Source organism: Anolis sagrei, chromosome 10, assembly GCF_037176765.1.
Source record: "Anolis sagrei isolate rAnoSag1 chromosome 10, rAnoSag1.mat, whole genome shotgun sequence".
NCBI lineage: Eukaryota > Metazoa > Chordata > Lepidosauria > Squamata > Dactyloidae > Anolis > Anolis sagrei.
The window spans coordinates 11,486,837-11,510,606 of record NC_090030.1 but is presented as its reverse complement, the minus strand read 5'-3'; the positions used below and the strand labels follow the sequence as shown (position 1 = coordinate 11,510,606).

General features: G+C 40.9%; 1 protein-coding gene across 1 annotated transcript in view; it reads left to right on the top strand.

Annotated features, from left to right (window-relative positions):
- The first annotated feature begins 219 nt into the window (after positions 1-219).
- The window catches only part of FAAH2 (fatty acid amide hydrolase 2), a 34,238-nt gene continuing 10,687 nt past the window's right edge, over positions 220-23,770 (top strand). Inside the window, exons 1-7 of the mRNA XM_060756319.2 lie at positions 220-570; positions 13,219-13,301; positions 14,691-14,827; positions 16,145-16,354; positions 16,784-16,903; positions 17,947-18,082; positions 21,577-21,694. Of these exons, the coding sequence (XP_060612302.2) occupies positions 301-570; positions 13,219-13,301; positions 14,691-14,827; positions 16,145-16,354; positions 16,784-16,903; positions 17,947-18,082; positions 21,577-21,694 (1,074 nt within the window). The 5' untranslated portion in view covers positions 220-300. The remainder of the gene's footprint in view (positions 571-13,218; positions 13,302-14,690; positions 14,828-16,144; positions 16,355-16,783; positions 16,904-17,946; positions 18,083-21,576; positions 21,695-23,770) is intronic.

The window sequence follows — 23,770 nt, the reverse complement described above, 5'->3', positions numbered from 1 at the left end:
TGATTATATTGTATTATTATCACTATTAGATTGTATTACATTATAATGCTATGAGTATTATAGGTGTATATGCAATATATTATAGTATAATTTCACAAATTATCCTAACATCTCTTGCTCTACCTGGAGGGGGTGTGGCAGCGAAGCCACGCCCCCCGAAGAGGGACTGGCTTCGAGGGGCGGGGCAAGAGGAGGCCACGCCCTCTCCAGGAAGAGAAGGCGCTGGCCCCGCCCCCGCCCCTTCCACCCGCTCCTTCCCCGCGGAGTGTGGCTCAGTCCCTGGTGCGCAGCAGGAGGGCGATGGCGCTGTCGCGGGTGGAGCGCGTGCTGGTCCTGGCGCTGCGGCTCTTCTCCTTCGCCTACCTGGGCCTGGTCAGCCTGGTCTCGCATGCCTCCGCCGCCCTCGCCTCGCTGGCCTCCGCCTCGGCCTCGCCTCCGCCCTCCAAGGCAACCCAAGCGCCCCCCACGCCCACCACGCCCTGCAGAGTCCGCCGCGTGGTCCCGCCGACCCAGCACCCGCTCCTCTTCCTCTCCGCCCGGGAGCTGGCCCGCAGGATCCGCCGCAAGGAGGTGGGCCGGTGGGATTTGTAGTTCCCAAGGGAGCCGGGAGGGGGGTTCGCGCTCTGAGTGGGTTGGGGGCGTGCCTCGTCCTGCTGGCCTCACCGTAGTTCCTGCAGAACACTAAGAAGGCCACCTTAAGAATCTATCCTAATAATACCACCTTAAGAATACCACCTTAAGAATGCTATCCTAATAATACCACCTTAAGAATGCCACTTTAAGAATGCTATCCTAACAATACCACCTTAAGAATGCTATCCTAAGAATACCGCCTTGAGAATGCTATCCTAACAATACCACCTTAAGAATGTTATCCTAACAATACCACCTTGAGAATGCTGTCCTAACAATACCACCTTAAGAATGCTATCCTAACAATACCACCTTGAGAATGCTGTCCTAACAATACCACCTTAAGAATGCTATCCTAAGAATACCACCTTAAGAATGCTATCCTAAGAATACCACCTTGAGAATGCTATCCTAACAATACCACCTTAAATATACTATCCTAACAATGCCACCTTAAGGATGCTATCCTAACAATACCACCTTAAGAATGCTATCCTAACAATACCACCTTGAGAATGGTGTCCTAACAATACCACCTTAAGAATGCTATCCTAACAATACCACCTTAATAATACCACCTTAAGAATGCTATCCTAACAATACCACCTTAAGAACGTTATCCTAAGAATACCACCTTGAGAATGCCATCCTAACAATACCACCTTGAGAATGCTATCCTAACAATACCACCTTAAGGATGCTATCCTAATAATACCACCTTAAAAATACCATCCTAAGAATACCACCTTAAGGATGCTATCCTAAGAATACCACCTTAAGAATGCTATCCTAACAATATCACCTTGAGAATGCTGTCCTAACAATACCACCTACCCCAATAATGCCACTTTATCATTCTACTCAGACATACTACCCCAGTAATGCCACCTGAATACTGCCATCTTATATTGCCATCCTAATAATTCCACTTTATAATTCCACCCTAATAGTTCCATCCTAATAATGCCTCTCAAATCATACCACTTTACAATGCCACCTAAGCACACCACCTTAAGGATGCCAGCCTAATAATAATCATAATAATGCCATCTTAATGATGCTATCCTAATAATGCCACCCTAATAATGCTATTCTAATAATACCATCTTAATGATGCTATCCTAATAATGCCACCTTAAGGATGACATCCCAATAATGCTATCCTAATAATACCACCTTAAGGATGACATCCCAATAATGCTATCCTAATAATGCCACCTTAAGGATGACATCCCAATAATGCTATCCTAATAATACCACCTTAAGGATGCCACCTTAATGATGCTATCCTAATAATACCACCTTAATAATGCTATCCTAATAATGCTGTATGTAATATATACCTTGTAAGCCACTCTGAGTTCCCTTCAGGGTGAGAAGGGCAGCATATACATGTCGTAAATAAATAAATACCATCTTAATGATACCATCCTAATAATGCTACCCTAATGATGCTATCCTAATAATACCATCTTAATGATGCTATCCTGATAATGCCACCCTAAGGATGCCATCCTAATAATTCCATCCTAATAATGCCATGCTAATAATGCTATCCTAATAATACCATCTTAATGATACTATCCTAATAATGCTACCCTAATATTATTATCCTAATAATACCACCTTAATAACGCTATCCTAATAATTCTACCTTAAGGATGCCATTCTAATAATAATATCCTAATAATACCATCTTAATGATGCTATCCTAATAACGCCACCCTAGTAATGCCATCCTAATAATGCCATCTTAATGATGCTATCCTAATAACACCACCCTAGTAATGCCATCCTAATAATACCATCTTAATGATGCTATCCTAGAATGCCACCTTAAGGATGCAATCTTAATAATGATATCCCAATAATACCACCTTAAGAATGCTATCCTAATAATGCTACCTTTAGGATGCCAGTCTAATAATGTAATCCTAATCTTAATGATACTATCCTAATAATATCACTGTAAGGATGTCACCCTAATATTATCCTAATAATACCACCTTATGGATGCCATCCTAATAATGACACCTTAAGGATGCCTCCCTAATAATGCTATCCTAATAATACCACCTTAAGGATGCCACCCAAATAATGCTATCCTAATAATACCATCTTAATGATGCTATCCTAATAATATCACCTTAAGGATGCCACCCTAGTATCGCTATTCTAATAATACCACCTTATGGATGCCACCCTAATAATGCTATCCTAATAATACCACCTTAAGGATACCACCCTAATAATAGAAAAATTAAGGTGGTATTGTATTGTCAAAGGCTTTCATGGCCGGAATCACTGGGTTATTGTAGGTTTTTTCGGGCTATATGGCCATAGTCTAGAGGCATTCTCTCCTGACGTTTTGCCTGCATCTATGGCAAGCATTCTCAGAGGTTGTGAGGATGCTTGCCATTGATGCAGGCGAAACGTCAGGAGAGAATGCCTCTAGACCATGGCCATATAGCCCGAAAAAACCTACAACAAAGGTGGTATTATTAGAATAGCATAATTAAGGTGGTATTATTAGGATGCCTGGAGCCCCCGGTGGCGCAGTGGGTTAAACCCCTGTGCCGGCAGGACTGAAGACTGACAGGTCACAGGTTCGAATCTGGGGAGAGGCAGATGAGCTCCCTCTACTAGCTCCAGCTCCTCATGCGGGGACATGAGAGAAGCCTCTCACAAGGATGATAAAACATCACAACATCCGGGCGTCCCCTGGGCAACGTCCTTGCAGACGGCCAATACTCTCACAACAGGAGCGACTTGCAGTTTCTCAGGTCGCTCCTGACATGAAATAAATAAATAAATTAGGATGCTATCTTTAAAGTGGTAACCTTAAAGATGCCATCCTAATAATACCACCTTAAGGATGCTATCCTAAGAATGCCAACTTAATTATGCTATTTTAGCAATACCACCTTAATTATGCTAGTCTAATAATACCACCTTGATGATGCCACAGAATAATGTCACCCTAATAATGCTGCTGAATAATACCACGCTAATGATGCCACCCTAAAAATAATCTCTGCCCCCTCCGAGCCTCTCATGTTGCCCCAGAGGATTTGGGGTGCACGTGGACGCAGTGCCAGGCCCCTAAAATGAATTGAATCTTGATTTGGGGTTTTTCCTGTTCCCTAAAAAGTGAGCATGCCAGGAGCAGGTGCCCAGCCTGTGCCAGGAGAGAGAGAGAGAGAGAGAGAGAACGGCTGCTAGCCTCAGGGATCATAAATAGCCTGCCCTTCCCCTCCGGCCTAATCTGGGATTAAGGAACAAGGCGCAAGGACTGTAAAGTCAGGCTGAATTGCAGGGTGTCACTCTCAGGTACCTGTTTAGGCAGTTTCAGAAATGATGACACTTTCTGGCAAGTGCCTTAGGTCTACCTGTTTCTCGCTTGGTTAGGAAAGAAGGCCCTTTCCCCTGCTTTTCTCAAACTTTGTTGTTGTTAGCTGCCAGCAAATTGACTTTTACCCCTGGTTTTTGCATTTTCTTCCATGACTTTCCACTAGGCTTGGGTAACCACGGAAAAATTTGGTTCTAAACTCGTTTTGTTTTTGGGGGGCCCTTGCGTTTCGTTTTTTTTTAAAGAATTCCGAAATTTTCCTTTTAAAAATTTCGAAATATACGAAATTTCGTAAAATTACGAATCGATTCGTTAATTGTGGACGCAATTGCGCAATATGCTAAAAAAAACCTCCAAATGGGACAGGGTGAACTTCTGAAGCTTCCCTCTCCCTCTGTTGTTGACTGTTGGTGTGATAAAACCAACAACTATATTATATTATTATAATATTATATTATTGTATATTATATTATTGTATATTATATTATTATATACATATTATATTATTGTATATTATATTATTATAATATATTATATTATATATTATATATTATTATATTATATTACTTTATATAATAATATTATTATATTATATTATAATATACAATTATAATATAATAATAATATAGTAATATAAAATAATATAATATAATATAATATACAATACTATAATATAATAGTATTATAATAATATAATATAATATAATATATATTATATTATAATAATATTATTATATATTATAATTGTATTTTATATTATATATTATATTATATTTTATATTATTATATTATATTATATATATTATATTATATTTTATACTAGCTGTACCTGGCAACGCATTCCTGTGGCATAGAGTGGCATTATAATATTATATTATTGTATATTATATTATATTATTATATTATTATAATATTATATTATTTTATATTATATTATTATAATATATTATATTATATATTATATTATATTATTATTATATTATATTATATTATAATATACAATTATATTATAATTTAATAATAATATAGTAATATAAAATAATATAATATAATATAATATAATATACAATACTATAATATAATAGTATTATAATAATATTATATTATATAATATATAATATATATTATATTATTATAATATTATATTATCTTATATTATAATTGTATTTTATATTATATTATATTATATTATATTTTATACTAGCTGTACCTGGCAACGCATTCCTGTGGCATAGAGTGAGGGTATGAAAAATAAAGTAATGAGAAATTTTGTGCAAGAAGGATGGCAGGAGAAAGAGGAGGGAGGGGGGAATGTGGGATTTGCCAGCTGGAAGGAAGGAAGGAAGGAAGGAAGGAAGGAAGGAAGGAAGGTAGCCCAGTGCAGCCCAGAGTGAGGCAAGAAGAAGCATGAGGAAAGAGGAGGGAAGCAGCAGAGCAAAGGGACCGGAAGTGGGGCAAATGTGAGATTGTAAAACTTGCACCAGACATACGAAAATAATTACGAAATAATTATGAAATAATTACGAAATAATTACGAAAATTGGAAAAATTGTTTCGATTCTTAATTACTCCTCACACTATTCCTGCATGGCTTAATATTGGATCGTAAGCTAATTTAAATACGAATTAATAATGAATAACGAAATTAACGAACTGGATTGCCCAAGCCTACTTTCCACAATAGCCACGTTGAGTCTTTGGCTGCATTTGTGCTGTAGAATGAATGCATCTGGAGGACCAAAGTTTGAGAAACACTGGTGTAAATGCACCCTTTGTTATTGTTTTCTCCAAGCACTGTAATCAGGTGCCGTCTAGCATCCTTCCTTTCCTCCAGTGTTTGTGCATCCTTGGCTTCACACTAATTCAGCTTCCTGCGTGATACATACACAAGTTAAACAGATCTGGTAATAATAATGCCTAACTATTCCAGTTTCCAGGATCCCTTTAGCCACAAGACCATTATTATTTTAATTTCCAACGAAAGCAAAATGTCGCCCATTATTTTATAGCGATGACGTTTGCCATATGTATACGGAGCAGGAAATGCCAGGTGTGTGAGCTGGGTTCAGAAAAGGAAGAGGCCCTAGTGATCATCTTGCAAATCTATATAAATAAAAATGTAATGTTCGTTTGTGGGATTAACAGAACTCAAAAACCACTGGATGAATTGACACCAAATTTGGACACAGGACACCTAATAATCCAATGAATGTCCTTCACTCAAAAAAATTGATTTTGTCATTTGGGAGTTGTAGTTGCTAGGATTTATAGTTCACCCACAATCAAAGAGCATTCTGAACTCCACCAACGATGAAATCGAACCAAACTTGGCACTCAGAACTCCCATAACTAACAGAAAATACTGGAAGGGTTTGGTGGGCAGTGTCCTTTGGTTTTGGAGAAACCTACATCCAGAGATCACTGTAGACTCAAACAATGACGGATCTGGACCAAACTCTACACGAATACTCAATATGCCCAAATGTGAACACTGGTGGAGTTTGGGGAAAATAGAGTCTTGACATTTGGGAGTTGTAGTTGCTGGGATTTATAGTTCACCTACAATCACAGAGCATGCTGAACCCCACCAACGATAGAATTGGGCCAAACCTCCCACACAGAACCCCCATGTGGGCCACAGCAACGCATGGCAGGGGATGGCTAGTATAATATAAATATCCTTGAAGTGACTGGGTTGACCTTGAAGGAGCTGGGGGCGGTGACGACCGATAGGGAGCTTTGGCGTGGACTGGTCCATAGACCTTGACATTTGGGAATTGTAGTTGCTGGGATTTATAGTTCACCTACAACCAAAGAGCATTCTGAACCCCACCAATGATAGAATTGGGCCAAACTTCCCACACAGAACCCCCATGACCAACAGAAAATCTTGGAAGGATTTGGGATGAATTGACAGTGATTTAGGAGAGATGTAGTTCCCCTACATCCAGATAGCACTGTGAACCCAAACAACACAATACGTGTTTTCTGATGGTCTAGTGACCCCTTTGAAACCCCTCGTGACCCCCCCCCCAGGGGTCCCAACCCCCAGGTTGAGAAACACTGATCTAGTGTCAACATCTTAACTATTTCAGATCCTGGAGTAAAATGCTTTACGTTTTAGTTTATGACACAGAAATGTGTTTGTTGATCTATGTTTTCAATCCAGATGCAGGAGGTTATGGGTATTCCACCATGAGATCAACAGCTTTCCTCTCTTGACTCTTGTCGCCATTCCCTGGTGTTTGTAAACATTCGGTGAAGAGATCTAGTTTGTAGCCCGCTCAGTCTCCCCAACCCACTTTCATAAGGATGAGAAGGGCTGCTAATCTCCGGCATCTTTACAGAGCAAAGTGCAGGTGCTTCTAGTCACCTGAGATGGTATATATACTGCTCTTCCGCAAACCTTTAGCCTCTGTATGAAAAAGTCCAGAGCTGGGAAATACTGGCTGCTAAAAATGTGGTGCTTAATGTTTGTTTCAAAACCAAGTAGCGTGATGTTTCTCCTTGACTTCGGAAACATGTTATCTACCAGGAGGATAGTAATGACCCAACAACAGGGAAATGCAGAAAGTGTTGCGGCGACTTGTAACAGTTTCAAAGATTTATCAGGACGACGTCAACAACTCCTCCGAAACCCTGAAGGTCTCACTGACGGCATTTCTAATTGGTCGATGGAAACACATGTTCTCACAGCCCTTTGGACTTCCATGGTCACTTCTTCTATGTCAACATCCACTTTCCCATTCTTTCAGGGAGTGCTTTGTCATTGGGTGTTGCAATTGCTTCTGAAGTTATTTTTAAACCATAGATTTAGGTGGCATCTTGTGCTTTGAAGGGCAGCATTTATTTTATTACTCGTTTGGGGACTCAGTGATGCCCGGGCGACTTGAAAAACCCATTGTTTTGGGGTGTTGGGTAATATGTACTGCAGATCCCATTGTCTGTGGCTCATCCTCCCCCAAACCTCACCAGGACGTATAATGGGACATGTGGGATCTCTGTGCCAAGTTTGGTCCACGTTTGTCATTCGTAGGGGGTGCAGTGGTCTCAGGAAGTGAGTGGAGGTACTGCAAGTCCCATCACCCATGGCAAGTTTGATCCAGATCCATCGTTGATTGGGTTCACAGTGCTTTCTGGATGTAGGTGAACTACCACTCCTATAAATCATGGTGAATTCTTCCCAAATAAATTCCTGTTTGCTCTGTGCCATAGGAAAGGGCTAAGAGAGAGGCAGTAGGCGGAGGCATGCAAATTCCATAGCAATGGAAAGAGTAAGGAAGTCTGGGAAGTCCATTCTGGAGGAAAAACAACATCTAGGATGAATTTGTCTCCAAATAAAAGCATTCCTTGGGTGGTGGGCAGTATGGTGTTTGGGGAGGACATTGGCAGGGGTTTGTTACATGTTCATGCTATAACCTGCAATGTCCTTTTGAGGGGCGGTTTCTGTAGGCTTATGCAAATTCTGCACCAGTGGAGAGAGTTAGACTAGGATGTCTGTGGTGGAGGAAACACATAAAATCTAAGATGAAATTGTCCCAGAATGAAAGCATTCTTTGGGTGGGCAGTATGGTGTTTGGGGAGGACACCGGCAAGGGTTGGGCTACATGTTCATGGCGCTTGCTATAACCTGCAGTGTCCTTTTGAGGGCTTCTTCTGGATTATGCAAATTCCACACCAATGGAGAGAGTAAGACTGGGATGTCTGTGGTGGAGGAAACACGTAAAATCTAGGATAAATTGTCCCTGAATGAATGCATTCCTCGGGTGGTGGGCAGTATCGTGTTTGGCAGGGGTTGGGGTACTGTTCATGCCGCTCACTATAAACTGAAATGTCCTTTTGAGGGAGGGCTTTTGGTGGTTCTTTAGCACTGTGGGTTAAAGCTGTTTGTGGAGGCAGGAGGCTGTCTGTGTAAGTGGACATCTCCGCTACATACACATTTTCACTTTTATTATGTGTAGAGAATAGATAGATGGATGGATGGATGGATGGATGGATAGATAGATAGATAGATAGATAGATGGATGGATAGATGGATAGATGGATAGATATTCTTAGAGTCATACTGTTATGGTGTCAGAGTACAAAACAGTCTTATGGTGTCATAGTACAAAAGGTCAATTTTCTTAGTGTATTGATGCACATCTATATAAATAAAAATGTAATGTTTGTATGTAGGATTAACAGAATTTAAAAACCACTGGGGGAATTGACACCAAATTTGGACACAAGACACCTATCAGGCCAATGTATGTCCTTCACTCACAACAACACTGAAAAACACAGCAGAAGGGACGTAAAAAGCCCCCAAAAAGCTAAATGATGAAAAGCTAAATGACAATACAGAAAAAAAGGGAAGAAAAAGGGAGGGAGGCTTCTCTGTGTAGCCTTCTCAATGGCATCTCTGTGTAGCCTGACATGGTGGTTGTGAGAGTGGTCCAGCATTTCTGTGTTCTCAAATAAGAGAAGCCATTGAAATCCACAAACGTGGACAATTTCAACAGAAAGGAAGAAACCATGAAAATGAACAAAATCTGGCTACCAGTATTAAAACACTCTAAAATTGCAACAGCAAAAACAGCAGAGAGAAAAACAGGCAGGGACATCTAATCACTAGGGCTGGGCGGTTTCGTTTCGTTAATTCGTAATTCGTTAATAATTCGTTATTTTTTTCAATTACAAAACGATAACGAACCATTCTGGAGCAATTATTTAAAAAAACGAATTTTCAAAAACGTTTTGTAAATGCTTCGTATTTCGATATTGTATTCGTTTTGTTATTGTTTTGAGGTCGTTTCGTTATTATTTCCGCATGTCTGGGCCAGTTTTATGGTTTAATTAGTGAAAAAAAATTATAATATCACACCAACAGTCAACAACAGAGGGAGAGGGAAGCTTCAGAAGGTTTTGGAGGTTTTTTAGTGTATTTCGCGGTCGCGTCCGCCATTAACGAATCGATTCGTTGTTTCGGAAATCAATTCGTTAATTTTTTACCATTTACGAAATTTCGTAAATATCGAACTTTTTAAAAGGAAAATTTTGTAATTATTTTAAATATCGAAACAAAAAAACCCCCCAAATACAAATCGATTTTAGAAACAAATTTTTCCGTTGTTACCCAGGCCTACTAATCACCTTTCAAGAAGAGTTTGCTCCAGGCACAGTCAGCCCATTGTATGCTAATCAAGGTGGTCAGTTGAAAGATTCACACCTAGCCCAACTTACAAAAGCCTTTTGTCTCACCCTGGTCATTCCACAGATATATAAACCCTTTTTCCCCCGGCTCCAGCAGACCTCACCTCTGAGGATGCTTGCCATAGATGCAGGTGAAACGTCAGGAGAAATGCCTCTAGAACATGGCCATATAGCCCGAAAAAGCCCACAAGAACTGAACCCAATGTATGTCCTTCACTCACAAAAATTGATTTTGACATTTGGGAGTTGTAGTTGCTGGGATTTATAGTTCACCTACAATCAAAGAGCATTCTGACCCCCACCAATGATGGAATTGAACCAAACTTGGCACACAGAACTCCCATGACCAACAGAAAATACTGGAAGGGTTTGGTGGGCAGTGTCCTTTGGTTTTGGAGTTGTAGTTCACCTACACCCAGAGATCACTGTGCACTTAAACACTGATGGATCTGGACCAAACTATACACGAATACTCAATATGTCCAAATGTGAACACTGGTAGAGTTTGGGGAATATAGAATCTAGACATTTAGGAGTTGTAGTCGCTGGGATTTATAGTTCACCTACAATCACAGAGCATTCTGAACCCTACCAACGATAGAATTGGGCCAAACCTCCCACACAGAACTCTTATGTGAGCCACAGCAACGCATGTAGTGTTATCAAGTAATAATTAATAATCTATATAAATAAAAAAATGTAATGTTTATTTGTGGGATTAACATAACTCAAAAACCACTGGACGAATTGACACCAAATTTGGACACAAGACACCTATCAGGCCAACGAGTGACCATCACTCATAAAAACACTGAAAAACACAGCAGAAGGGACTTATAAACCCAATAAAGCAAAAAGATGCTACAGCACATGCGCAAAACCAGAAATATACACATATACAAATACATACACACACAAAACACATATATACAGACTGGGCCACAGCAACGTGTGGCAGGGAACGGCTAGTGAGTAAGTAAAAAACAAGGCACAGGAAGAGAAAAGAGCATGGAAGATAAATCAATGAAGGGCTGTGGAAGATCAGCTGGCATGCAAACATTGTTTCCATTGACTGGAGTTACACTGTCATATAATGCAGTTTCAGACCTGAACTGGATTTTATAGCAGTGAGACACATACAATCTTTCTCACACTCTTTATTGGATTTTTTTTTCGTGTCAGGAGCGACTTGAGAAACTGCAGGAGATGCTGAGATGTTTTGATGTTTTACCATGTATGATGTAATGCAATATAATAAGAATAACAATATGATATTATAATTATATATTTATATTACATGCAAAATTACTAATAATATTACGATATAGTGGTATGGTGCAATATAGCAATGTTTAATGCTAATATTGTACTATGCTAATAATATAATATATTGTATGTAATATATATGCTGCTCTGAATCCCCTTCGGGGTGAGAAGGGCGGCATATAAATTTCGTAATTAAATAAATAAATTTATTTTATTTATCGTGTCAGGAGCAGACCAAACACTTGCGTTGCATTTTTTAACAAACAAACAAACAGACAAAATACAGAGTTTGCAAGCTTGGTAGTTGATTAAATGTCCTTTGACCAGTATCTGGCCACTTGGAGTGCCTCTGGTGTTGCTGCAAGGAGGCATTGAGCATGTGGCAGGGCTCAGATTGCATTGCAGCAGGTGGTAATATATAAATAAATACCATCCTTGTATTGTCGAAGGCTTTCATGGCCGGAATCACTGGGTTGTTGTAGGTTTTTCCGGGCTATATGGCCATGTTCTGGAGGCAATTTTTCTCCTGACATTTCGCCTGCATGGCAAACATCCTCAGAGGTAGTGAGGTCTGTTGGAACTAGGAAAAAGGGTTTATATATCTGTGGAATGACCAGGGTGGGACAAAGGACTCTTCTCTGCTGGAGCTAGGTGTGAATGTTTCAACTGACCACCTTCATTAGCATTTGAAGGCCTGGCTGAGCCTGGGAAAATCTTTTGTTGAGAGGTGATAAGATGTGCCTGGTTGTTTCCTCTCTGCTGTTTTGCTGTTGTAATTTTAGAGTTTTTTAATACTGGTAGCCAGATTTTGTTCTTTTTCATGGTCTCTTTCTTTCTGTTGAAATTGTTCACATGCTTGTGGATTTCAATGGCTTCTCTGTGTAGTCTGACATGGTGGTTCAACCAAAGAAGTCAGCTATAGCAGAGCACCTAATGAACCAGCCTGGACACAGCATATTATTTGAGAACACAGAAATACTGGACCACTCCAACAACCACCATGTCAGACTACACAGAGAAGCCATTGAAATCCACAAGCATGTGGACAATTTCAACAGAAAGGAAGAGACCATGAAAATGAACAAAATCTGGCTACCAGTATTAAAAAACACTAAAATTACAACAGCAAAACAGCAGAGAGGAAACAACCAGGCACATCTTAACACCTCTCAACAAAAGATTTTCCCAGGCTCAGCCAGGCCTTCAAATGCTAATGAAGGTGGTCAATTGAAACATTCACACCTAGCTCCAGCAGAGAAGAGCTCTTTGCCCCACCCCAGCCATTCCACAGATATATAAACCCATTGTCCTAATTTCAACAGACCTCACTACCTCTGAGGATGCTTGCCATAGATGCAGGCGAAACGTCAGGAGAAAAAATGCCTCCAGAACATGGCCATATAGCCCGGAGAAACCTACAACCCAATACCATCCTTGTTGGAGGCTTCTCTCATGTCCATGCATGGGGAGCCGGAGCTGACAGAGGGAGCTCATCCACACTCTCTCTGGATTTGAACCTCCGGCCTGTCAGTCTTCAGTCCTGCGGGCGTAAGGGTTGAATGCACTACACCCCCGGAAGCTCCTCTTCAGTGGATGATTGTGTGTGTATAATTGTGTTCTTATTCGAATGATTGTAACTAAAGCCAACTTGCATCCAAACCTCGGAAGACAGGTGGAGTGTAAATCAAGCAAATCAGCGAAAGTGCTTCTCAGAGAGTGATTATGATATGCAAATTAATCATTTCATGTAAACACCGCTATCTGATCTCTTGCAGGTGTCATGTGTGGAAGTCATTGAAACGTACATTGCAAGGATTAAGCAGGTCAACCCATTGATCAATGCTGTTGTCAGAGACAGGTGAGTCTTATCAAACCCAAATGTGGATAGCGGTGTTAGTCGTACACAGTGAAATGTCTGACAGGTTGTTGTGCGTGAGGGTTAGGGAAGAAAAAGGTAGGCAGGCCTGCTGCTCTACTTTCCTTTCAATCCTATCCCAAGGCTTGAGGCTACTTTCCCAGCCATTTGTATTTCTAATCAGTTCTTCTGTGTGATTATGACTTGCTGCACACCACAATCAAAATAACTAATTTGTAACTTGCCTCATTCTAAACCAAGGGCGCTCTGCTCAGTCTCCAAGTACTTTTTGGACTTGCTTGCCTTTTCGCTGACCTTGTGCATGCCTTCTCGTATTGCTCCTTGCCTTCAGCAGTGACCTTTCAGATGTCCCTGGGAAAGTTCGCAAACAATCTCCCATTGTTTCTCCCAAATATCTAATGACCACAACTGGATTGCTTCTGTTTAAGGAAGCTCCATTGATTTCCCCCTCAGGCCTGCTCCATTTAATTGTGCGGTACTTACTTGGAAAGTAGTTGTTATACTCCAGAAATGTTGTTTCTGTGGCCACAAACTATGCCAAATTGGTTGAAACTGTGTGAGGTCATAGAATCAAAGAGATGGAAGAGACCTCATGGCCATCCAGTCCAACCCACTGCCAAGAAGCAGGAATATTGCATTCAAATCACCCCTGACAGATGGCCATCCAGCCTCTGCTTAAACGCTTCCAAAGAAGGAGCCTCCACCACACTCCGAGGCAGAGAGTTCCACTGCTGAACGGCTCTCACACTCAGGAAGTTCTTCCTCATGTTCAGATGGAATCTCCTCTCTTGTAGTTTGAAGCCATTGTTAGAGTCATAGAGTTGCTACAACTTAGAACTTGAGCAGGACTGAGACATTGCGTGCACACTTAAAGACACAGTACTTGCAAGAAAAAAAGATCCAATAGAGCTTGATTTGAGCCACAGGATAATATACGCTACAACTTAGAACTTGAGCAGGACTGAGAGATTGCGTCCACGGTATATATGAAGAAAATATACGCCAAAAGACTACTTACAACCTGAAGAAGGATTCCCGAAACAAGAATAATATACCCGGGATTCTTTTTGTTGTATTTACAATTAGTGGACATGTGTACTATTTTCCTTTGAACATTTATGTAGACCTTGCTTAAGAGTTATAGTATAGTCACAATTAGAACCCAGTTTGGTTTGTGAAACAATACTAAAATAATTGTGGAATTATTTTTATTTTTGTTTTGAATTGTTCTTTACTATTGAAACCATTGTTGTTACATCATCCAGTCCAATCCCATTCTGTCAAGAAGCAGGAAAATTGCATTCAAAGCTCTCCCGATAGATGGCCAGCTAGAGATAGAACATTTACTTTCTGTCTTTCCATTGCTCTCAGGTTTGAGGCAGCTCTTCAAGAGGCTCATGAGGTTGACAAGCTGCTCTCTGAAGGGCACGATGACGAAGATGCGCTGGGAGAGAAGTTTCCCTTCCTGGGGGTCCCGGTCACCATCAAAGAGGCCTTTGAACTGAATGGTGGGTCATTTGGGGTATTCACCTTTACCCATCTATATAAATAAAAATGGAATGTTCGTTTGTGGGATTAACAGAACTCAAAAACCACTGGAGGAATTTACACCAAATTTGGACATAACACACCTGACAAACCGATGTATGTCCTTCACTCATAAAATCACTGAAAAACACAGCACAAGGGATTTAAAAGCCCGAAAAAGCTAAATGACGAAAAGCTAAATGACAATACAGAAAAAAGGAAGAAAGAGAGAGGGAAGGGGAGAAAAAAGAAAGAAAGAAAGAAAGAAAAGAAAGAGGGAGCGAAAGAAGGAAAGGAAGCAAAGAGAGAAGGAAGGAAAGAGGTAGAGAAGGAAGGAAAGGAGAGAAAGAAGGTAAAGAAAAGGCGGGAGGGAGGGTGGAAAGAGAAGGAAAGAAAAAAAGGAACGAAGGAAAGAGGGAAGGAAGGAAGGAGGGAGGGAGGGAAGGAAGGAAGGTGAGAGGGGAAAAGGGAGGCAAGGTTGGCTACAGCAACGCTAACAGACCAATGAGTGTCCATCACTCATACCCCCCCCCCCAAAAAAAAAAACAGTGGAAAGGACTTAAAAAACCCCAAAAGATAAATGACGAAAATATAAATGACATACAGAAGAAATGGAAGGAAGAGGGAGGGAAGGAAGGAAGGGGAAAAGAAGGAAGGAAGGAAGGAAGGAAGGAAGGAAGGAGAGAAGGAAACAAAGAGCGAAGGAAGGAAAGAGGTAGAGAAGGAAGAAAGGAGAGAAAGAGGAAAAGAAAAGGGATGGAGAGAAATTGGTAAAGAAAGAAGGAAGGAGAGAAGGAAAGAAAAAAAGAAAAGGAAAGAGGGAGCGAAGGAAGAAGAGAAAGAAAGAGAAAGGGAGGGAAGGAAAGACAAAAGGAAGGATGGAACTAAAAAGCAAAGGAAGGAAGGAAAGAGGCAGAGAAGGAAGAAAGAGAAAGGGAAGGAAAAGAAAAAGGGAGGAAGGAAAGAGGTAGAGAAGGAAGGAAGGAGAGAAGGAAAGAAGAAAAGGGAAGGAGGGAAAGAAGGAGAGAAAGAGGGAGGGAAGATTGGCCACAGCAATGTGTGGCGGGTACAGCTAGTTCCTTAATACACAACCAGGTGGTTCTTTTGGGGAAGGATAATGCAAAGTAGTCCCTCCACTTTCGCAGGGACCTTGTGAAAAGGAGCTTCTTTGTCGGAGGCTTTGTTAACTATATAGAACCATGTTATTGTTTGGGAAACAGCTACTTCTTCTCTGATTCTTCTTCACCTGTGGAAACTCTGACCAGTTGATTCAAATGTTGTTTTCCTTCCCATGGTAGGCTTGCCCAATACTTCTGGACTGGTTAACCGTCGCAATATAATTTCTGTCTCTGATGCCGTGGTCGTGTCCCGGCTAAAGCAAGCCGGCACCATCCCTTTGGGTGTGACCAACTGCAGCGAGTTGTGCATGTGGTATGAGTCCAGCAACCGTGTCTACGGCCGAACCAACAATCCCTATGACCTGGAGTGCATCGTGGGGGGCAGCTCAGGTGAGCAGGTGGCGTCTGTTTGGGACCAATATAGTGAAATCGGTCCTGGTTTATCCAGTCTGATGTGAGGGTTAACTGTCTGGGTGGACAGACCAGTGTAAACAGAGTTGATGTTAGCTGTTTACAACAAGTGACTTGTAATCCAGTTGATTTCTATGACATATAATTGCATTGGAGATTTCAAGATCCACCTAGAATAATTTGCAAGTGAAATATGCATAGATGACTGAATCTGCAAGTGCCTGGCATCAAGTAAAAGTAGTGAGCGCTTGCACATTCTCTTGTAATTGGTGCCACTCTCAGCTTACTCTCATTGCCTCTGTATGTATTAGTTTCACTCCTGAATAAATTCTGCAAATGGCAGGAGTGTGCATTACTTGATTGTTTTTCTCTGGCTTAACTGCCCGCCTGTTGTTTGTGTTGATTCAGGAGGAGAAGGATGCATCCTGGCCGCTGCTGGCTCCGTGATTGGAGTCGGTGCAGATATTGGGGGCAGCATCCGGATGCCTGCTTTCTTCAATGGGATCTTTGGGCATAAACCCACCACAGGTAGAGAGAATCTATTTACGGCATTTATATGTCACCCTTCTCACCCCAAAGGGGACTCAGAGCGGCTTACAAGTAATATGGAAATACAATCTATATAAATAAAAATGTAATGTTCGTTTGTGATCCCATCAGAACTCAAAAACCACTGGGGGAATTGACACCAAATTTGGACACAAGACACCTAACAGTCCAATTTATGTCCTCCACTCAAACCCCCCCCCCCCCCCAAAGAATTGGGTTTGGCCCAATTCTATCGTTGGTGGAATTTAGAATGCTCTTTGATTGTAGGTGAACTATAAATCCCAGTAAGTACAACTCCCAAATGTCAAGGTCTATTTTCCCTAAACTCAACCAGTGTTAACATTTGGGCATATTGAGTTGGTGGGTTCAGAATGATCTTTGATTGTAGGTGAACTATAAATCCCTGCAACTACAACTCCCAAATGTCAAGGTCCATTTCCCCCAAACTCCACCAGTGTTCACACTTGAGCATATTGAGTATTCTTGCCAAGTTTGGTCCAGATCCATTATTGTTTGAGTCCACAGTGCTTTCTGGATGCAGGTGAACTACAACTCCAAAACTCAAGGTCAATGCCCACCAAACCCTTCCAATATTGTCTGTTGGTCATGTGAGTTCTGTGTGCCATGTTTGGTTCAATACCATCATTGGTGGAGGTCAGAATGCTCTTTGATTTTTGGTGAACTATAAATCTCAGCAACTACAACTCCCAAATGACAAAATCAATTTTTGAGTGATGGTCACTCGTTGGCCTGATAGGTGTCTTGTGTCCAAATTTGGTGTCAATTTGCCCAGTGGTTTTTGAGTTATGTTAATCCCACAAACAAACATTACATTTTTATTTATATAGATTGGTTTCAATCTATTGCTAAGTGCTAATTTTAATTATGCAATGCATTTTATATTGTGAGGCATTGAATTTTGCCATTTGCTTTGCTGCGAACCGTCCTGGACTAACACAAGACCAGAAAGATGGGATTTCTCATGCATAGTCATGCTTTTGTGTGCTTGTATGTCTGCGTAGGTGTGGTTCCCAATGAAGGCCAGTTCCCTAATGCCTTGGGTGTCCGGTCAAATTTCATGTGCACCGGCCCAATGTGTCGCTACGCAGAAGACTTAGAGCCCATGTTGAGGGTCATGGCAGGACCGAACATCTCCAAGTAAGTGATTCTCGTTGCATTGTAATACATAAAGCAAGTCACGATCCCCTGGGAAACAGAGATATTTTTTGTGTCTCTTTTCAGGGCCTCTGGATTTTGTTGTTGTTGCTGAATCATGAAATCCTCAAGGCTAGAACAATAATTCCATTGTATTGTCGAAGGCTTTCATGGCTGGAATCACTAGGTTCTTGTAGGTTTTTTCGGGCTATAGGGCCATGTTCTAGAGGCATTTCTCCTGATGTTTCGCCTGCACCTATGGCAAGCATCCTCAGAGGTAGTGAGGTCTGCTGGAACTGGGAAAAAAGGGGTTTATATATCTGTGGAATGGCTGGGGTGGGGCAAAGAGCTCTCTGCTGAAGCTGGGTGTGAATATTTCAGCTGACCACCTTCATTAGCATTTGAAGGCCTGGCTGAGCCTGGGAAAATGTTCTGTTGAGAGGTGTTAAGATGTACCTGGTTGTTTCCTCTCTGCTGTTTTGCTCTAGTAATTTTAGAGTTTTTTTAATACTGTTAGCCAGATTTTGTTCATTTTCATGGTCTCCTCCTTTCTGTTGAAATTGTCCACATGCTTGTGGATTTCAGTGGCTTCTCTGTGTAGTCTGACATGGTGGTTGTTGGTGTGGTCCAGCATTTCTGTGTTCTCAAATAATATGCTGTGTCCTGGCTGGTTCATCAGGTGCTCTGCTATGGCTGACTTCTCTGGTTGAAGTGGTCTGCAGTGCCTTTCCTGTTCCTTGATTCATGTCTGGGCAATGCTGCGTTTGGTGGTCCCTATGTAGACTTGTCCACAGCTGCATGGTATACGGTAGACTCCTGCAGAGGTGAGAGGATCCCTCTTGTCCTTTGCTGAACGTAGCATTTGTTGGATTTTTTTGGTGGGTTTGTAGATTGTTTGTATGTTGTGTTTCCTCATCAGCTTCCCTATGCAGTCAGTGGTTCCCTTGATGTATGGCAAGCTGATGGAGAAACACAACATACAAACAATCTACAGACCCACCAAGAAAATCCAACCAATGCTACGTTCAGCAAAGGACAAGAGGGATCCTCTCACCTCTGCAGGAGTCGACCATATCCCATGCAGCTGTGGACAAGTCTACAGAGGGACCACCAAACGCAGCATTGCCCAAACACGAATCAAGGACCATGAAAGGCACTGCAGACCACTTCAACCAGAGAAGTCAGCCATAGCAGAGCACCTGAGGAACCAGCCTGGACACAGCATATTATTTGAGAACACAGAAATGCTGGACCACTCCAACAACCACCATGTCAGACTACACAGAGAAGCCATTGAAATCCACAAGCATGTGGACAATTTCAACAGAAAGGAAGAGACCATGAAAATGAACAAAGTCTGGCTACCAGTATTAAAAAACTCTAAAATTAGAACAGCAAAACAGCAGAGAGGAAACAACCAGGCACATCTTAACACCTCTCAACAGAACATTTTCCCAGGCTAAGCCAAGCCTTCAAATGCTAATGAAGGTAATCAGCTGAAACATTCACACCCAGCTTCAGCAGAGAGCTCTTTGCCCCACCCCAGTCATTCCACAGATATATAAACCCATTGCCCTAATTCCAACAGACCTCACTACCTCTGAGGATTCTTGCCATAGATGCAGGCGAAACGTCAGGAGAGAATGCCTCTAGAACATGGCCATATAGCCCGAAAAAACCTACAAGAACCTAATAATTCCATTGTTGTGGAGTCCACTACTACCATATGATTCTGCAGAAATAGTTATAAAGAAGTAGTGTTTATCAAAGAGCTGCTCAAGGACAAAGTTCACTATATAAAATTGAATCTGATGTCCCTTGAGAGCACCAGGCTGAATGCAAGCCTTTAGACCATTGAGGGGCATGGAAGGCATTTCCACCACACTCCCTTATAACTGTCTTATTCTAAATCTTCTCTCACTGTCCACAGAGAAAGGGCTTTTAATCACGTGCTACATTGTCTGGTATTAGCTGTATTTTTTGGCAAGGGATATGCTTTTGAATTTCTAATTCTTCTGTTTCTATTACCGTATACTCATTTTTTATTATTATATTTATTATTTTATTCTATTATTACTGTTATTACATTTGCATTTTTACTCTTTATTATTATTTATTACTTTATTATTGTTATTTATTTTACCCTATTATTATTATTATTACATTTATTATTTAACTCTATTTATTATTATTATTACATTTACATTGTTTTTTCTCTTATTATTTTTTATATTTATTATTTTATTCTATTATTACTTTTATTACATTTACATTTTTTTCTCCTTTTTATTATTTATTACTTTATTATGATGTTTATTATTTTACTCTATTGTTATTATTACATTTACATTATTTTATTTTATTATTGTTATTATTACAGTTATTGTTTTACTCTATTTTTATTATTACATTTATTATTTTACTCTATTATTATTATTATTTCATTTACACTATTTTATTCTATTATTATTACATTTATTATTTTACTCTATTATTATTATTACATTTACTATTTTACTCTATTACATTTATTATTATTTATTTTGCTCTATTATTACATTTATTATTTTACTCTATTATTATTACATTAATTATTTTACTTTAATATTTTATTATTACATTTATATTTTACTCTATTATTGTTATTACATTTACATCATTTTATTTTATTATTGTTATTATTACAGTAATTGTTTTACTCTATTTTTATTATTACATTTATTATTTTACTCTATTATTATTACATTTGCACTATTTTATTCTATTATTATTACATTTATTATTTTGCTCTATTATTATTATTACATTTACTATTTTACTCTATTACATTTATTATTATTTATTTTACTCTATTATTACATTTATTATTTTACTCTATTATTATTATTACAATAATTATTTTACTTTAATATTTTATTATTACATATATTATTTTATTATTGTTATTACATTTATATTATTTTATTTTACTATTGCAGTTATTATTTTACTCTATTATTATTGTTATTACATTTGTTATTTTATTCTATTTTATTATTACATTTATTTTTTACTCTATTATTGTTATTACATATATTATTTTACTCTATTTTATTATGGTTTAATCAGAGATGGACAGACTTAAATTACAGTTTTATGTAACTATTCAAGAACATTTAACCTCCTGATGCCTCAATTAATGTAATTTTATTGGTTACTATTTTTATTTTGACATTTGCCAATAGCTGCTGCATTTCCCACCCTCGGCTTATACTCAAATCAATACATTTTCCCAGTTTTTTGTGGTACAATTAGGTGCCTTGGCTTATATTTGGGTCAGCTTATACTCTAGTATATACAGTAATTACTAAAATGAAAACAAAGCAAGCAAACTCAACCAATCTACGCATTTATAAACAATTAATGCAAACATATCTATCTGTTTTAACATTGCTAAACCACCTTGAATGCCAGAGCTGGAACAAGCCAGAATATTATCCGTATCCCTTCCTTCTCAGGCTGAAGCTGGATGAACCCGTATCCTTAGAAAAGATAAAGTTCTATTCAATGGAGCACGATGGAGGTTCTGTTTTTGTTTGCCGAGTGGACAGAGAAATTATCCAAGCACACCGGAAGGTGAGAGGAAGCTACGCTGGGCTCATTAGAACTTCAGTTACCATCACCATCATCTTCATTTATTTATATTGTGTCATCGCCGTCACTAAAAAGAAGAAAAATACACTTCCTTGCCTCCAGGATTACAGTGTAAAGACATGATACTAAAGGGAAATGAAATGACAGCGTGGGAGGGGATTAACGTCAGCAAATGCTGCTGCTTCTCCCTCTGAGGCCAGGGCAGTGGCAGTTGAGTTGGATAGAGAGCCTTATATTTCAGGTTGAGGCATGATGGAGCTGTGCCTGGCTCTTCTCTCCCTCGGAGGCAAGGGTAGTGGCAGTTGGGATGGATGGAAGGCCTTCTACATCGGGCCCAGGCATGATGGAGCCGTGCCCACCTTTTCTCTCCATTTGAGGCAAGGGCAGTGGCAGTTGGGGTGGATTCAAGGCCTTTACTTTAGACCTTGGCACGATGAGAGCCTTATATTTCAGATCCAGGCATGATGGAGCTGTGCCTGCCTCTCCTCTCCCTTTGAGGCAAGGGCAGTGACAGTTGGGATGGCTGGAGGAGGGCCTTCTATGCCAGGCCTAGGCATGATGTAGCTGTGCTTGCCTCATCTCTCCCTCTGAGGCAAGGGTGGTGGCAGTTGGGATGGAAGGCCTTCTACTTCAGGCCCAGACATGATGGAGTTGTGCCTGCCTCTTTCTCTCTCTCTGAGACAAGGGCAATGGCAGTTGGGATGGATGGAGGATGGAAAGCCTTATATTTCAGGCTGAGACGTCATAGAGCTGTGCTCGCCTCTTCTTCTCTTTCTCTGAGGCAGTGGCAGTTGGGGCATATGGAGAGCTTTATATTTCAGGACGAGGCATGATGGAGCTGTGCTTGCTTCTTCTCTCCCTCCAAGGCCAGGGCTGTGGCAGTTGGGATAGATAGGGGGCCTTCTATGTTAGGCCCAGGCATGATAGAGCTGTGCCTGCCTCTTCTTTTCCTCTGAGGCAAGGGCAGTGGCAGTTGGGATGGCTCGAGGAGGGCCTTTTATGTCAGGTCTAGGCATGATGTAGCTGTGCTTGCCACATCTCTCCCTCTGAGGCAAGGACAATGGCAGTTGGGATGGAAGACCTTCTACTTCAGGCCCAGATATAATGAAATTGTGCCTGCCTCGTCTTCTTTCCCTCGGATACAGTGGCAGTGGCAGTTGTGATGGATTGGAGTCCTTCTACATCAGGCCCAGGCATGATGGAGCTGTGCCTGTCTCTTCTCTCCCTCTGAGGCAAGGGCAGTGGCAGTTGGGATTGAAGGCCTTCTACTTCAGGCCCAGATAAGATGGAGTAGTGCCTGCCTCGTCTTCGCTCCCTCTGATGCAGGGGCAGTGGCAGTTGGGATAGATGGGGGGCCTTCTATGTCAGTCCCAGGCATGAAAGAGCTGTGCCTGCCTCTTCTTTTCCTCTGATTGAAGGGCAGTGGCAGTTGAGATGGTGGGAGGAGGGCCTTCAATCTCAGGTCTAGGCATGATGTAGCTGTGTGTGCTTCTCTCCCTCTGAGGCAAGGACAGTGGCAGTTGGGATGGAAGGCCTTTTACTTCATGCCCAGATATGATGAAGTTGTGCCTGCCTCATCTTCTTTCCATCTGAGGCAGTGGTAGTTGGGACAGATGGGGGGCCTTCTACGTCAGGCATAGGCATGATGGAGCTGTGCCTGCCTCTTCTCTCCCTTTGAGGCAAGGGCAGTGGCAGTTGGGATTGAAGGCCTTCTCTTTCAGGCCCAGACATGATGGAGTAGTGCCTGTCTCATCTTCTTTCCCTCTGATGCAGGGGTAGTGGCAGTTGGGATGGATGCGGGGGGGGGGGGGGCTTTACTTTATGGTTAGACACAATAGAGATGTGCCTGCATTTTCTTCTCTTCCTCTGAGGCATGGGCAGTGGCAGTTGGAATGGAAGGTCTTCTATTTCAGGCCCAGACATGATGGAGTTGTGCCTGCCTCATCTTCTCTCCCTCTGAGGCAGGGGCAGTGGCAGTTGGGATGGATGTGGGGGGGGGGGCGGCTTCTACTTCAAGGCTAGACATGATAGAGATGTGCCTTCATCTTCTTCTCTTCC